At 40.3% G+C, this 18,252-nt stretch overlaps 1 protein-coding gene across 1 annotated transcript in view; it reads left to right on the forward strand.

Annotated features, from left to right (window-relative positions):
• The window catches only part of crb2b (crumbs cell polarity complex component 2b), a 35,158-nt gene extending 18,863 nt beyond the window's left edge, over positions 1–16,295 (forward strand). The window contains exons 8-13 of the mRNA XM_003455044.5: positions 116–657; positions 2,146–2,311; positions 8,762–9,623; positions 11,604–11,720; positions 11,873–11,999; positions 12,230–16,295. Coding sequence (XP_003455092.1) covers positions 116–657; positions 2,146–2,311; positions 8,762–9,623; positions 11,604–11,720; positions 11,873–11,999; positions 12,230–12,451 — 2,036 coding nt within the window. The 3' untranslated portion in view covers positions 12,452–16,295. The remainder of the gene's footprint in view (positions 1–115; positions 658–2,145; positions 2,312–8,761; positions 9,624–11,603; positions 11,721–11,872; positions 12,000–12,229) is intronic.
• The last annotated feature ends 1,957 nt before the right edge of the window (positions 16,296–18,252 follow it).

The following is an 18,252-nucleotide window of genomic DNA, read 5'->3' on the forward strand; positions in this document are numbered from 1 at the left end:
CTTAAAATCTTAATATGAAAAAAAAAAACTAATACATTTAAATAATAAATATAATAAAATCTAATAGTGCATGAGATAAAATACTAAAACTCTGTCCTTCTTCCCCCTACTTCAGAGTACCCTTCCTGGACCTTTGGACATGAAAACAGCACCAGCTATTCTATGTTCAACATATCAGAAACTCACGGTGACAACTTTACCATTTCGTTTTTTATGCGCTCCCTCAAACACAATGGCATGCTCCTGCAGTTTCATCGAGAAGGAGATGCGTACCTGACCATCTACCTGAAAGAAGGCACTGTTGCTATTTACAGTCCTCACACCACGCTTCTCTCAGAAGCGAGATCAGTTACTGATGGGAAAAATAATTTGGTGATTGTAAAGGTACATTGTGGCCATGTGGTTTTTCCCAAAGCGGGCAATAATCGTGCCTTAGGAAATGTGAGTGTAGAAGCCGGGGATGTGGCATATGTTGGAGGGCTCCCTGCAGGCAAGAGCACGAATGCCTGGGGTGGAAACTTCAAGGGCTGTCTGCAGGACATTCGACTGGATCACAAGCATCTGGTTGCTGAAGGTTATCCAGAGGAGACGGAGGTTTACCAGGCAAGCACCGAGGATAACCTGCTGCCAGGATGCCAAAGTGATGATACATGCAAGGTAAAGAATGTGGTGCATCCCTGTTTAATTTCTCATGATTTATAGTTTTATTTATAATTATTTATTATGGTGATGGATTGGTAAGCACAGTCGCCTCACAGTGAGGTTTCTTGTTTAGGAAAACCTATATAATGATATATCTATCTATCTATCTATCTATCTATCTATCTATCTATATTAGGGGTGCAACGATACACAAAATTCACGGTTCGGTTCGGTTCGATACTTTGGTGTCACGGTTCAATATGTTTTTGATACAAAAAAATGTTCATGCCTTTTTAATTTGTCATTTATTAAAATTATAAATATATATTTTAACTCAAAAGTACAGTTTTTAAATTTAATGTTGCTGAAACAACAAAATAATTAAAAAAATAAATCTATCTGATCGAGAAATCACTCATCTTTGGAAAAGAGTTTATTACAGAGAAAGGGCTCTTTCCAAAATAAAAGCTATACTATACACTTCTTCTGGGCTATATTCTCAGCAGCATATTAAACATATCAGGTCCCCATAAGGAGAATCATGTGCTGACGGCTGTCTAAATGACTCGGGTAAAGTTTGTAGCATGCGTGCTTGTTGTTTTTGTCTGCTTCCACTTGTCTTTGCACTAGGATGATGTCGGCGTAAATGTGCAGTCATATTCATTGTGTTCCCACTAATGCTGTCAGCGTTAATCTCGTTAAAATGACGTTAACGCCATAACACGGCAAATCTCCGTTAACGAGTTACCGCGGATCGCCCCGTGCGTGGGGCTGGACGGTGTCAACACGTTAACATGCTAACTGCGCTAACACACTAGTTCCCACCAATTGAGCATTGCGTGGCACATCCGACATACTGTTTTACTTTTGTCCATGACGCGCTGACCATCAGGGTCATGCTTCACATGAAAACCAAGATAGTTCCAAACGCCAGATCTGAATGAGGGTGGGGGAGGTTCAATTGCCATGTTGCAACGAGCTTAACTTCTGTCTTGCTAGCTTGTGCTGCGCTCAGTGGATCTGCACTCGACGGTGCAGCCTAGGCGGAGTAGTCGAACGCAGATCCACTGAGCGCTCAACACAGACAGCATCGTCAGAAGAAAAGTTGATAAAATAAATAAAAAATTTTGTATTGTTCGATACATGAACGATACATGATACTGAACCGAAAGCACTGTATCGAACGGTTCAATATCGATACGAGTATTGTTGCACCCATAATATATATGTATATATATATATTTTTTATTTTTTATTTTTTACAGACACATGCTGCAAAGTTGATTTATGAGAAAATATATGGCTCTTTTATCTCATGGCAATTGCAGGACTGTCTAATAGCTTGGTTGTGATAACCCTATTATCATTGATCTGGTTGAGAATCCCGTTGATCTTTAAGTTAGCGCTCAATCCTCTTTGTAGCCTTAACCTATGCGGTCGCATCAGGTGAGAGATTTTACAAGCAATGGTCTAATCCATCCATCTGTGTTTGTCTGTACACAGGATGAACCGTGTTTCAATGGTGGACAGTGTCAGGTAACCTGGAATGACTTCAGATGCAACTGCTCCACTAACTACCGGGGTCAACTATGTGAGATTCGCTTGTGGTGCGTCGAAAAGCCCTGCCCTGAGGGAGTGCGCTGCATGGAGCTACAGGATGGTTATGAGTGTGAGTAATCCCTTAGCAGTGATTGGAACTGTGTTGTTTCAAACCAGAGAGATTCAGGTCAGGTTTATTTGTTTTTGCTCTTTTTCTTTTAAATCAGGAATCTTTTATTAAAGTTTTTAACATTAGATTTTTAGGAAGACATCTCATGGGATCCTCCTTATCGACGAAGAGACTCGATGACCTTAACAGTTCTGTAGCAGGTGCAGAAAGATTATGTTGCATCATATTGAAGTAGTTTATATGGCTTTTACTCTGTAGCAGCATTGAAGTGGCACAGAGAGCAACACGAGACATAAAATGGTTCTACAGAATCTACAGGGTGGGCCATTTATATGGATACACCGTAATAACATGGGAATGGTTGGTGATATTAAAGTCCTGTTTGTGGCACATTAGTATATGTAAGGGGGCAAACTCCTCAAGATGGGTGGTGACCATGGTGGCCATTTAGAAGTCGGCCATCTTGGATACAACTTTTTTTTTTTTCAATAGGAAGAGGGCCATGTGACACATCAAACTTATTGGTATTGTCACAAGAAAAACAATGGTGTGCTTGGTTTCAACGTAACTTTATTCTTTCATGAGTTATTTACAAGTTTCTGACCACTTATAAAATTTGTTCAATGTGCTGCCCGTTGTGTTGGATTGTCAATGCAACCCTCTTCTCCCACTCTTCACACACTGATAGCAACACCGCAGGAGAAATGCCAGCACAGGCATCCAGTATCCGTAGTTTCAGGTGCTGCACATCTCGTATCTTCACACCATAGACAATTGCCTTCAGATGACCCCAAAGATAAAAGTCTAAGGGGGTCAGATCGGGAGACCTTGGGGGCCATTCAACTGGCCCATGACGACCAATCCACTTTCCAGGAAACTGTTCATCTAGGAATGCTTGGAACTGGCACCCATAAAGTGGTGGTCCACCATCTTGCTGGAAAAACTCAGGGAACGTGCCAGCTTCAGTGCATAAAGAGGGAAACACATCATCATGTAACAATTTCAAATATCCAGTGGCCTTGAGGTTTCCAGTGATGAAGAATGGACCCACTATCATTGTACCCCATATACCACACCAAACCATCACTTTTGTTGTTCCAACAGTCTTGGAGGGATCCATCCAATGTGGGTTAGTGTCAGACCAATAGTGGTGGTTTTGTTTGTTAACTTCACCATTCACATAAAAGTTTGCCTCATCACTGTTATCTTGTGCGTGAACTGAGGGTCCTGTTCCAATTTTTGTTTTGCCCATTCTGCAAATTCTGTACGCCGATCTGGGTCATCCTCGTTGAGATGCTGCAGTAGCTGGAGTTTGTAAGGGTGCCATTTGTGAGTAGCTAATATCCGCCGAAGGGATGTTCGACTAATGCCACTCTCCAGTGACATGCGGCGAGTGCTACGCTAGGGCTGGGCGATATGACCCAAAATTCATATCTCGATATTTTTTTAGCTGGATGGCGATATAAGATATATATCTCGATATTTTTTTTAAAGCCATAAAGTAAGAACAAAAGAGAGTTCTTAGTCAAAGCTGTGTCCCAGGTGTCACACACGCACTTTTATTAACATACAGCGTAGATGTACATGAAAAAATTACTCAAAAATAAATTATGGTAAATGGCCCGTATTTGTATAGCGCTTTTACTAGTCCCGCCTAGGGACCCCAAAGCGCTTTACACATCCAGTCATCCACCCATTCACACACTGGTGGAGGAAAGCTACAGTTGTAGCCACAGCTGCACTGGGGCAGGCTGACAGAAGCGAGGCTGCAATATCGCGCCATTGGCCCTTCTGGCCAACACCAGTAGGTGAAGTGTCTTGCCCAAGGACACAACGACCGAGACTGTCCGAGCCGGGGCTCGAACCGGCAATCTTCCGATTACAAGGCGAACTCCCAACTCTTGAGCCACGATCGCCCTTATGAGCATTTATTAAATAATAATGCTCCATAAATAAAAGAAAACAATGTTGTTTGCATGCATAACAAAAAGCTCACAATTGTGCAGTCAAAATGTAAACTAAAAGAAGCTGAGCATAATAACAAAGACAGATTTCACAGCTGCTCTGTTCCCAACTTCTACTGCATGACTGACAGCCTTGAGTTTGAAATCCGCTTCGTAACCATGTCTCTTAACAGGTGCCATTTATGGTCCTTATACACACACAGTACGGTAATATTACGTTGACGCACAGTACGTATTACTCCGCGAGGCTCCTCTGTAGCCATAATGCTCCGACAATCCATCAAGCGGTGCAGCTTCGTAGCTTACCAAAGTCGTACTAAAACATTTTTTGACGTATTGCTGAGCGCTGTGTATCACATAAAATCGGTTCGCGGTCATCAAGCGCAACCAGAATTCATACATAAGGGGCGCTGTCAACTTTTGAGAAAATGAAAGGATTTTAGGCCGTGCAGCCCCTGTGGGCTGCATAGCATTAGCGTGGTTAGCTCATTAGCTCGTTAACACGTTGACGGCGCCCAGCCCCACGCAGGGGGCGATGCGCAGTAACATGTTAACGGAGATTTGCCATGCCCATCTTGTCGCTGCCTGCAGGTGGGGGAGGAGGGGGAGTTGTGTTCAGTGAAGGAGAGAGGCGAGGCCGAGTAACGTTGCATAGAGACAAAAGTGGACGAAAGAGAGGCAAACTTGTGGCTCCACAAGTCTAATTAGTATAATTATAACGGTGTTGGGTAAGTTACTTTAAATTAGTAACTTAGTTACATTACTAGTTACTTCCATCAAAAGTAACTCAGTTACTTCAAGTTACTCGTTACTTTAAAAGTAACTAGTTACTACGGAAAGTAACTTTGGTTTTACTCAGACTTCTCTTGTTAATGTGTTGCTTCTGTAACTGGATACCCAGCAAGATTGCCAGTCTTCTAGCTTGCTTACTTGCCACAAGTGCACTGTGCCACCTACCAATAGAAAGGAAAAAATAATGTGCACATTTCCACGAGAGAAATCCCACGCCTGGACCATCGTCGACTGCCGCCATGATTCTAGCCTACGTCACAGCGTCATGTGCGCTTTTTACATCCAACACAAAAACTGCAGTCGTGGTGCTTTTGATTGTACTCAGAACTCAGAAATTCTGCCTTCTGAATAGGAAGATGTAGGTAACACCAGACTGCAGATGAGCTGTATCCAGGGCTGGACTGGGACAAAAAAATCGACCCGGGCATTTTGACTAGAGACCGGCCCACCATTATAGGAAAAATCATAAAGCCTTTGAATGAAAACAAACACCGTTGTGACAGTGATGTACACTGTCTTGATGGTATATATGTATCAATCTATCAATCGTTTGTTGTAAGACTCAGATAATTATTTATTAAAGCTAGACATTTTAAATGAGAATAAGAATGAAAAGTATTTCCTTGTGCCCCCCTTTCCCTGTTAATGCCCTACTTGGCCCCCTGGCATCACTTTGCTAGACCCGCCCCTGCACAGTTACCAGCTGTCAGCTACTTAGAAAAGGATCCTGGTGTTATTTGTCTCTCAGAAACAGTTCATAACTTCAACTCATTCATGTGACCTAAAAGGTAAACCTGTTTCTCCATCAGCTGTTCAGCTCTGATGATTCAGTAAGGACATCTCCTGGTTTCATCTTCATGTTTCCCTCTCACCAGTTAACCAAACCGATATCATGACCAGCAGCTTTACAGCTGTGGCTCCAGCAAACATCAGCTGATACTAGAAATTAATATTAAATAAATTCTAACAACAGCTGATCAAGCTTAAACGTGCTGCTGTTGTTTAACGTGACATTCGCTGGTTTCCTCTTTCTGGCGCAAAGTGGGCGATAAACAAACAAGAGAGAAAAGCCGATCAGCTGAATACGAGACAATTCCGTTTTTTACGGGACGGTTGGCAACTCTAATAGTTAACCGTATGAACAAAATAAAGTTCAACATCAGTAACATAGCACCCACCCAGCTGTATAGAAACTCCGTCATGCTAGCTAGCACGCAGTACGAAAAAGTCAGCATAATGAAAATAAACTCCACCTTAACTTGGTTTATATCTGACCCAGAAGTTCAGTTCACCTGACACTCTTGCGGCGGCCGCTTCGGGTCTCTCCTTTTGCCTCCACTTTCTCTCATCCACCTGCTGGCCTCCACCACTTGCTAATGTTACTGTGGAAGCTCCGCGATAGCCACCACACGAAGTAACGAATAACGAGCCTATCTAAATCCCAGTAACGAGTAACGCGTTCCTGATTTTGGCATAATAACTAGTTACCGTGCTCGTTACCACAATAATAACGTAGTTGCTGTAACGCGTTACTTAATAACGCGTTAGTCCCAACACTGATTATAACGTAACATAGACTATATCGATATTGTCACATCTTATATCTCGTATAAAAATATATCGATATTTTTAAAAAACTCGATATATCACCCAGCCCTATGCTAGGCTGTGGGCTCTTGGTGAATGAAGCTAGGACAGCCGCTGATGTTTCTTCATTAGTGACAGTTTTCTTGTGTCCACATTTTGGCAAATCCAACACTGAACCAGTTTCACGGAACTTAGCAAGCAGTTAGCTAACTGTAGCATGGGAGATGGGTGGTCTCGTAGGGTGTCTTGCATTGGAATCTGCTGCAATGACCCGGTTACTGCGTTCACCAGATATCAACACAATTTCGATCCGCTCCTCACGTGTTAACCTCTTCGACATGTCAATGGCTGTGAACAAAGAGAAACTTGTAAATAACTAATAACCAATCAAAAAAATGATATCGCAACATGTGACATTTGGTTGTTTAGGGAGAAGGGGACGTTTTTAGGAGTGACACCCACGACGGAAAGCGGGCGAGCGAAAGAAAGAGAGAGAGCGAGTTTTCATATGTGAGACATTAGTGACGTTTAGCGTGTTTGGAGGCTATAGTTAGTTTGTTGTGTAGTTATTGTTTTGTATTGTGTGTCGGTTAGACTGCTGAATTTCATATTTGCTCTAAAAAAGCCGTCAAAGGCAGATTCCAGTGTAAACGCTGTTCCCACATGGAAAACTGCACTCATGCACCTCCTGCTGTCAGACCTGCAGGGTTTAGGCCTGTGGTGTTCTCCTCTGTCTTATACTGAACACAAACTACATTTTTTGGACTGGCACAAATAATTTGTGTGCCTTCTTATTTGATGCAGCACACCTGATTGTTCTGTAAATAGATTTAAATGGTTATATAAAAAACGCCTGAGGCCTTGGCTGCATTTTTAGGTAAATAGTACCATATAACTTTGTTGTTTGCAAAACTTGTGCATAATTTTTAGAAAATATAACTTTTTTCTACTTGGATTTAGAATTTTTTGTCTGAATTTAGATCAACTGTGCTAATATAGTATGCCAAAATGAAAAATAACTCAAATTTAAGATATTTGAGGTTGTGCTGAAAATAATGATACCAAACAAGGCAAGAAAAACATATTTTAAAGGTGAAATATAGAAGTAAAATCAAAAGTAGTCAAAAACAGCCAATTATACCCTGGACCCCAGAGGGTTAATATCACCAACCATTCCCATGTTATTACGGTGTATCCATATAAATGGCCCACCCTGTATATTGTTTAGTCATTCAAGTGATTTTCAAGTGTTACTCTTTACTTTGTTAGTGCTACAGCTAATCATTTAGCTCTTCAAATAATCAAAATAATCTGAATATGAATTTAAACAATCTTTGATATTTCTGGTGGGTTCTTTTTGCAATTTTGTGCTTAAAAATGAATTTTGCAATTTATTTAGGTTTTTTGGGGGGAGAGTAAGAAATCACACTACTGATGTAGAAGACTTAAATACTAAAAATCTGATGTATCAAATATGATAGACTATGGATTGGTAGAGCAGATTGTATATCAGTCAGAAGGTCAGTGGATTGATCCTTGGATCCTCCAGTCCATGTGTCAAAGTCTTCTTGGACAAAATACTTGAACCCCGAGTCTGTGAAAGTTAGATAACAGCACTCTAAGAGTGTGTGTGTGTGACTGATTGAATGAGACTTAATCACTTAGCAGAAATCACTTTTATTGTTCATCTAATTCTAAAAGTAATTTTTCCTCCCATTTTTACGAAGTGTTTGCCACAGAAGACTTGCTGCATAAAGCAGGTCCAGAAGGATATCTGGCCCTGGATTAGTTATTTTCTTAACATGATGTCACTGTCTTCCAAGTTTTCTAATTTCAGTCTTACAGTGTTATTCAATACTTCCTGAGTCAAAATTCTACTCTAAAAGACTTCTAAGGTGGGCGAAGTCTCAACTCTGATCAAATTTTTATCCACATCCCTCAGGAAACTTTTTGACAGACCAACAGACAAATCAAACAATGACCTCCTTGGTGGAGGTGAAAATTAACGTGATGTCTCTGAACCATCAGCATTTTTTTTTTTTTTTATTGTTACCTAATATACCTGTTTGTCAGTGCCAGTAACTCTCATGACGTTGTCCCCTCACAGGTTTAACTGAAGCCATTTTTCAAGACAATTCTCTCCAGTACATTGCCCAAAGCTCCCTGCTGAGCTCCGTGACCAACATCACCATGGACATACGAACACGGGATGAGAATGGGATCTTGCTGCGTTCTGTCAACACAACCGAGGTCTTCTGCCTGGGCCTGCTCAACTCTAGCCTGCTGGTCAAACTGGACAGTGGGGATGGTGCAGAGTTGCAGGCCTTCATGGGCGACAGGACAATCGCTGATGGGGCATGGCATCACATTCAGCTTACTATGGTTGACCCAACACAGTCAGAATCGCGCTGGTGCCTCACCGTAGATGGACAGAGAGCTGGTGTCAGCTTTGGAATAAGTGGCAACCTCAACTTTCTCAATGACACCAAAATCTGGCTGGCAGAAAAATACACAGGATGTTTAGGAGAGGTGAGGCTAGGTGGGGTCTACCTACCACTCATAAAGGTAGCAGATCCACCTCAGATGAGCCGATTCACCAGAGTGGGTGGTCATGAGCCAAGCATAGGGTGCCATGGTGCACCTATTTGTGATTCACAGCCCTGTCTCAACCAGGGTGTGTGTCAGGACCAGTTTAATGAGTTTAACTGCAGCTGCACACCTGGATGGGAGGGGGAGCTGTGTGAAACAGAGATAAATGAGTGTTCTTCAACTCCTTGTGTCTATGGTACATGTAAAGACCTCCTGGCAGACTTCCAGTGTGAATGTGAGCCTGGATACAAAGGGAAAGACTGTGGGGAAGAGGTGGATAACTGTCTGGAGTTCAAGTGTGAGAATGGAGGAGACTGTGTTGAAACAGAGGGAACTCACACCTGTTCGTGTCCTCCTGGCTACATAGGAAAGCGTTGCCAGTGAGTATAGCCTTCAGCTTCTTTACAGCGCATTTTTTTAAAATGTGCAAAACTGCACCAGACAAAACTTTGACTGCGCTGACTCAGGCAATAGTCCTCTCTATTGAAATTTCTCCTGCAGTTGTTACTTTTTTATTAACATTCTTAAAGAATTTAAAATTATTCTTTCAAAAGATGATTACAGGTTGCCTGAACATTATGCAGAGATTTATTTCAGATCGATTTGTCAGTTGGCTACTTATTTATAGCAGTTTGTTATAGCATTTATTGTGTAATGCAGTGGTTCCCAAACTTTTCTTGCTAGGTCCCCCTTTGTTTTACAAGAAAATCTTCTATTTTACGTATAGTTTTTTTTTTTTTTCACTGTGTAAAATTATTCAACATTGCTATCAATACATTTTTCAAAAAATGTCTCTCTGTGCAAAATGGGTTTAAAAACAACTGTGGGATACTGTTTGTCCGTGATGTGAACCGGGGGAACAAATTGTGGAAGAATCAGTGTTGGGCCAAGGTAGGTATCACCGACAGAATGTGTTACTCCTGCATTGCAAGCATTCGCTGGGCATGGAGTGCAGATCCAGTTTACTCTGCCTCCATTACAGACAATTAGACGTGGAAGTAGTGATGTTCTAGTTTTGTGCAAAAGTGAAAAACAAGTGTTGTTACATTACCATTCAGTTAGAGGGTTACAACAGAAAATTATATATTTAATGTTCTCACGGGGTATCGGACGGTATTATTTTAACAAACAAAGGACATTTTGCCTGATAATTATTTTTATCCTCCTGTAACGTTACTGTATAAAAAGCTAAAACCTCCAAAGTTTCAGGAGTAGTTAGTCGTTATTAGAAGTGTTTGTGAACTAGAAATCAAGAATGTGCGATACTGTTTGTCCGTGATTTGGACAGCCCAGCGTGTGCTCCCGACGCAGGGGAAACTAATTCTGACAGGGATACCTACCTTGGCACGACAGGTCCTGTTCTAAGCCTTCGGCTTGGAAGGATGTTGGTTTGGAAGCATATTTGGCGATGCTTAAACCTCTGCTTTGCGTTTGTGTGGGATCCCCATCAAAAAATGTGTCCATTATGCTAGTCCAAGTCCAAGCCTTCTTTTTTTTTTTTTTAGTCATACTGCGCCCCCCCTGCAATGGCTCTGCGCCCTCCACTTTGGGAACCGCTGGTCTAATGTGTGAACCACTGTTTCATGAAATATTAAGATAGTAAAGCAGCTAGCTCACTGTACTTTAAATACCACAAAACAGGCATTGTTTTTTTTAGAACCTTACTGTTTAAAGCACCTATCAGGTAAAGGCAAGCAAGATAAACCCAAGATGTTTTGATGAATCAGCTTTTATTAGCCATTCAGTACATTGCTACATCTGTTATCTACTAATTTGCATTAGCACACAAGCTAGAATTAGCTACCATTAGTTCAAGTGCTCTGCCCTGCCGATCCTAGTTTACATCCCATTTGACACATTCCTTTTTGCGCCTGGACTTTCTCCGTCAGCTGTCAGCTGTAATAAGGTTGCTTCTCTTTACAGCTATTCTTCGTTTTCACCCTTACAGCTGTGTGATTTTTTTTTCTCTTTGCTGCATAAAGTTGACCTCATGCTATAGAACTATAACTGAAGCTTAGCTTCAGGTAACACTTACCATTTAAGTTTGTGTTTTACCCCTTTTTCAGTATACCTGTGGTCTGAAAACTATTATTTTTTAATAGAATAGTACTTAAACACTCTATAAAAAATTGATAAATTAGTAAACTAGGTGATCAGTGTCATCTGAAACAAACAGAAATGCCAAACATTTGATGGTTTCAGCTTCTGAAAGACTTGTCTGTTTTTCCAGTCAAGTATTTTACGGAACAGAATAACCAATAACCGGAGGAGCTAATGAGCTTCAGCTACTAAAAATAATCATTAGCTGAAGCTCTGCTGTCGAAAGCCTCTTTGAGAAAATGTGTTTGTGTGTCTAATAGATGGCGTTTTCCTCCTGTGGCATGCAATGCGAACACTGAGTGTCTTAACGGAGGAGTTTGTATTGGAGGTGACTCTGGGGGCAACTGTACCTGCAAGCCAGGATATGCTGGAGCCAGGTAAGAGTACGACACTGCACACATTCCTCTTCCACACCCTGTACTTTTAAAAGTGCATCTGAACCACATCTAAGTAGAAAGGTCAGAAGGGCACATGTGAGCTGCTGCTCTGTCAGTCAGTATTGTGCTAAAACCTTGCTGATGTGTTTCAGGTGTGAGACAGAAATAGATGAGTGTGAGTCCAGCCCTTGTCTCAATGGTGCCACCTGTCTGGACAGACTCAACCACTTCCAATGTGTGTGTGTGTCAGGATACACTGGCACACTTTGCGATAGCAATGTAAGTGACACACAGCTCCATTCACCAAAACTAGCTGTAAGTTAATGTGCTTAGTTCTGCTCAATGGGTTTGCAGTTTGAAATGCCTTTATTTGAGTCAGGTTTCCTTTAGCTACAAGAGAAAATATGATTAAACTTCCAGAGCAGTGCTTGAAATTGTGCTTCAGGTTCTGTCAGTCTGAATCTTTATCCACATTTAAAACTAAGCTGGTCTGTGCTGTTCTCTTGCAGAAAGAGGAACAAATGGAGCGAGTTCCATGGTTGGCAGTGACCATTCCTTTGACCACTCTATGTGTCTTACTGGCCATCCTGGTGGTGTTTTTTCTCATCATGACAGCACGAAAGAAGCGTCAGTCAGAGGGCACATACAGCCCCAGCTCACAGGAGGTAGCTGGGGCCAGACTGGAAATGGGCAGCGTCCTCAAAGTGCCCCCAGAAGAGAGGCTTATCTAAGGTGTGAAGCCTTTCCTCACAGACTTACATCCAAAGGATGCATATTAAGGGCGAGAGATCAAATAGTCCTCAGTGTTATCCTTTGCACAAGGAAAGAGGTAAAGAAATAATCAGTATCACAAACTTGTGACATTCACAACTTATAGGTGAAGACTTCAACGTGGATGCTGGCAGAGGCAAACTCAGACTGTGCTGATAGAAAGACTTTTTGTCATTCGATGTTTAGCTCTCTGAAAAGTTGGGCATTGCTTTTCAGGTCCCAACACTAAATCTGTTTTGCATAAATAAAAAGGAAAGAAAAAACAAAGGAAGAAAAAAACTGTATCACAACAAGGGCTCAGGAGTAGACCGAGAGCACCACAGAGCCCAACACATAGAGCTGAACTCCAAAGTGCTCAGGTCCCAATTGAATCTGAGCTTTTATGGGACGTGATCAGAACCGTCACTGGAAGCTAAACGGACCAAAATGTCTGCTGCTAGTCCCAATGACAGACCCAAGGTTTTAACTGAAAAAGCCAACATTAGGTTTTAATGTTGTGGCTGATCCATGCATGTTGCAGATTACTTTGTTCCCCACTATTTGTGGTAGTTTTAGTTACACACTGAAGTTTGCGTGCTTATGTTTTTTTTAGATTTTTCTGGAGCCAGACGTCATTTTTATATCTGTCATCTCTTTTGCCATATTGGGTTTTGCCATCTGATTTTCCTCTTTCTTTCCATCCACAGTGAAGCTTTTTTGTCTGAAAGAATGCATTTTGAATTAAATTACCTTGATGTTGAATTTCTAATTCAAAAATGCTGCCAGGGATTACACTCGCCTAATATAAATGATGTCCCACTGGAAAAGAGCATTGTTAACTTTTTAAAATCAATCAGGTTACGAGCGACTCAACTACAGCTAGGCATTGGGTTTTGGGTAAGTTGATATATATCACACCTTTTTACAGAATTTTTATAGAATTTTTCCAATTTGAAAATAGTGGAAAAGCTATTAACAAACAGACAAACAAAAAACTGCAATGCCAAAGGAGTGGATGAGACTTAGTCGTAGTTTTTCAGAAGCCAAAACCCAAACCTAACTCTAACCCTCGCCTTTGTTGTGTTGCTGGTGACCTGGTGGATGTTAAGAGGTCAAAGTAAAATGCAGTATTATTCAAGGAGCACATCTGGCTCGGGTTTGTGTGAATAAAACAGTACAGAAAGTTCCAACACGTTCTCATCCCAACACGTAACATACCGACACTATGTGACAAATCCTCGATATGTTCAGAGGCATGAGAGCCATTTGGAATGAATCTGTACATGTCATTGTGTTTTACGTTCTGACCATGAATCACTTTAGAAAACACTATCTGATAGGGTCCAGCTGTTAGGGCATGGCTGGAGCAGTGGCATTCTGTTGGATTCAATTGAAAATCCATCTCATTTCGCGTTACTATGAGACACCTCGGTCTGTGACAGATCGTCGGGATGTTGCGCGTTGGGAATGAGAATTCTCTGGAAAGTTTGTGTGATGAAAAATTAGATCAGAACTCCAAATGGAGCGTGTGGCTAGACATCACTGTGGCCTAAGTAGAAGTAAAAAAAACTGACTGCTGTATTATATTGTCAATGTGCACTGTATGACTCAACACAATCAACCACACTATCCACTCTTTATTATTGAATAGTTATAATGTCATTGTTGTTTGTGTGTCTCTATGCTGTGTTTACTTTGCTGCAAAAGTTGAAACCACTGAATTTGTTTTTATGTTTGTTTATTTTGATATATTTTACATGTCAGAGTGTTTTGTTGTAGAAATGTTACTGCTGTAGTCTGAGGAGGTCACATCTGTATTTGTGGACGTGAATACACAAAGGAAACACACATACCATTATTACATGTTATAGGTTTATACATTCCAATGTTTATACACTGTGGCCAGCGACCAAACATTTCGCTTAATTTAAGCTCGTTGTTTTATATAGTTTCATAAATACTGATTAGACTGAATTTGACCTCGAGAGTAATGTAAAGAATTTCTCATTCAAGTTAACAATTACAGGAATATTTTAAAGTTTGAAAGCACTGTCTGTGCATTTGTAGTCCTGTTCACCTGCTCACTTGCCTTTTACTCTTTACAGTTAATGGATGGTGCACAGGTCATACACTCATGTTAAACATTAAAAATCATGGAAAAACACAAACAAGTGACATACAAGTCACAGCTGAATATTGTGAATGTTTCATGTTTGAAGTTTACATTGATCGATTTTGTTTCCTCCAGCCAATTACATTTGCCCTAATACAGATCGGTGGCCAAAAGTATATACATATCTGTTTCTGTTTTATTGGGTTAGTGAGGTGCCGGATTTCCACTGTGGAACAGGACTTTTATTCACACATAGTTGTTGTTCTACTCGAGACAGTTCTTAATGAAGGTTGTTCAGATTTTTTGGCATGAAGCGAAAAACATTACTGATTGTAGGTTACAATAAACATGATGAACCAACCCAAGTGATTGTAATATATCATAGCTTAGTTTTATTTTGCAGAAGATGTATAGAAAGACGTGTTGGCAGACTGTGTTATAGTTCAGATGTTTTGGTGCTCCGACAACTCTTACACTTAAGGAAGGTTCTGGGAAATTGTTCATGGTTTGGTCTTTTCTTTTGCTAAAGGAACATTTCAGTTCAGTTATGTGCTTACAAATTTCTGTTTCAACATGTCATTGTATGTTAATTCCAAACATAAATGTTCTTAATTGTTTTGTGGAAGAACTCACGCCCATCCAGCACATTTGGAAGGAAGTGGAATGCCAAAACTTACACCTAAATATCAAATGCTATTGATATTGCTGAACAAGTAAATGTCTTCAGTCAGACTGTTAAAAACATCAGCTGGGTAATGAGAACTATGGGGAGGGAAGCTTTTATGCCTACACATTAATGCTCAGAGTTTTGTTTATTATCTTAAGCAGTGTAATGTCCACATAATTCTGGTCATTAACTGTATACTCTGTATGCACAGAGTTTAGTTGTAAATGCAGAAATAGACACCCCAAGCAAACATCCCAAATCGTCAAGGCATGACATATATAAATTTAACAGAATAAAAATGTTCCTGCACTATTTACTGTAAATTCAAAGGTTTTATTTGCAAGTCTTGCAAACTGGACGCCCTTTAATATGTAAGTGTTGACTGGACTATGCTGGTGAAATAAATGTGGTTATTCATGACAAACAGGCTTGTTTATATTTCTGCAGAGCACCCATAGTGTTTAATAACAGTCTGAAATCCCTAAATGGCCCCTTTAAAGTGAATGTACAGGTATGTGCCTTCATAGGATCCTGTGTTATTTATAGCTGTTTAGATGTTTTAAAAAGTAAAAAAGTATTAAAGTATACATACAGTATTACACAATGTCATTTAACAGAATATGCACAGGGTAGATAAATATCTCAACTATGTACAAAATGATAATGATTTTTACACTGGTGGTGTTTTTACTGAAACTGTGCCATGTACGGTGTTCTTTAGATCTGTGCACGAGGCACCCGACTCCAAAACATTACAGTCTGTTCAGAAAGAACTGACAGTTTGGTTTTGTTGTTTAGAAATATTATTTGGTTTATGAGTGAAATTAATGGGTCAGCACACTTGTAGTTGTCGACACTGAGACTGTAACGGTCTTACAAGACTGTGTGTCACTGTGTGTGTGAAGCAAATGTATATTTCCCATCAATGTTTATGGTTACAGTGTTTGTTTATGTATATAAGAGAAATGAGGCTGGATATGGGATCAGGTTTATTTTGAAATGTGTCTTAATCAGTGTTAAAGTAAAAATAAAACAGCAAAATGTATAACATGGATGATGTTTTTTTCTTCTGTGAAGCCAGTGGTGTGTATATTTTACATTTGAAGATCCACCATGTCACCATGCTAAACACCTTCTAAGAGTATTTACAGCACTTCACTGGGTCAATATTTTGTCATGTTACAGCCTTATTCGATATTCAATTACATAAATTTCTCACCTCGAAATTCTACATGTATAGAATACTGTACATAATGACCAAGTGAATACATTTTGAAGATAAAAAACAAACACAGAACATGTACATATTTATTCACAGCTTTAGCCATGACACTCAGAATTGAGCTCAGATGATCTGTCAGATGTTTCTACAAATTGATTGGACTCCACCCATGGTAAATTCAGTTGATTGGACTTGATATGGAAAGGAACACACTTATTATAAAGTCCCATAGTTGACAGTTCATGTCAGAGCACAAACCAAGCCATGAAACCCAAGGAACTGCGTGTAGATCTTGGAGACAGGTTTGTATCGAGGCACAGATCCAGGGAAGGGTACATAAAAGAATTCTGCAACACTGAGTGTCCCAGTAACACAGTGGTCTTCAGCATTCGTAAAGGGAAGGAATATGGAACCATCGCCCCCCCTCCCTGGCCCTGGTTCTGCTGGAGGTTTCTTCCTGTTAAAAGAGAGTTTTTTGTTCCCACTGTTGTCCAAGTGCTTGCTCATTGGGGGTCATATGATTGTTTTCTGGAACTATTATTGTAGGGTCTACCTTACAGTATAAAGCGCCTTCAGGCGGCTGTTGTTGCAATTTGGTGCTTTTTAAATAAAATTGAATTGAAATGAATTATATAATTGTAAAAATACATTACTATTAAATATGTTATATTTAAAAATATATATCAAATATGACGACTGAACCACGTGCACAGCCCTACTCCTTTTTAAAAAACATCTTCTTTTCCCACTTTGCACTGCTCAGCCTTCTCACATTTTCCTCCCCCATTCCTCTCCCCCCTACTCTTTGAAGTTATAATAGTGCATTCCTTTGTGTCTCTGAGTGACTCCTATTCAGGGTAGCTGCTAGCTTGGTCAGTACTTTTCCTCATAATGATGGCAAGTTAAGCAGGGCAAGCATCCTCCTCCTCCCTGATCCTACAGTGTGGGGGCAGAGGAGCCAGGAATTCTAGAATTAAAGTCTAGCTTGGCTGTGACATTCTGAAGTAAAAACTAAGATATCACGTATGCCTCAGTCACTTCAACAGGCAGCTTGCAAAGCTATTCTTTCACTTAAATATATGCCATTAGAAAGTTGATGTAGCAAATTTTTCTGTCACTACAACATGAAGACTTTATAAAAAACAAATTAAGCACTACATACTAATTAGATATGGATCCATTATGTTGAGTTGGTGCAAATATCAGAGGCAGATATATGAAATTAGGACAAAAATAATATTTAAAAAACAAGCAAACTGTCAGAACACTAGAGAAAGGTGGTCAAAAGTCATAAAATATTTTTTGTTACTTTAGCAGTTTCTCTTGATATTGTTTTTTTCATGCTCTGCAGCTTGTCACACTTGCTCCACCCAGCAGATGTCCTCTGACTTGTTCCCAATTACCTGATTCATATATGCACAGACAAACCTCACCCGTTCTATTCTCCAATTAGCTACTGTATATTTTCACCTGCTGTCTTGCCTTTGTTCCTTGTCAGTTTGCCTCACACATGTGTATCGTCTTACCTCCTGACTGCTCTTTTATTCTTTTTGCCCAATTCCCAATTGTTCTGCTAACCTGCTTCCAAGCTTCTCTTTTCTATTTAAATGTACTAACTGACTAACCAGGATGTGTTTTCTTAACCCAGTGTCACATGCACATTTGCTGTCTGAGATATTTCTGGCTGTGCTTCTTGATGAAATAAGAAATAAGAATAAAAAACATCAATTTTTATTTTTTTGTTGTTGTTGTCTGAGGTCCGGGGGTTTGGTCCAGTCCT

Source organism: Oreochromis niloticus, linkage group LG12, assembly GCF_001858045.2.
Source record: "Oreochromis niloticus isolate F11D_XX linkage group LG12, O_niloticus_UMD_NMBU, whole genome shotgun sequence".
Lineage (NCBI taxonomy): Eukaryota > Metazoa > Chordata > Actinopteri > Cichliformes > Cichlidae > Oreochromis > Oreochromis niloticus.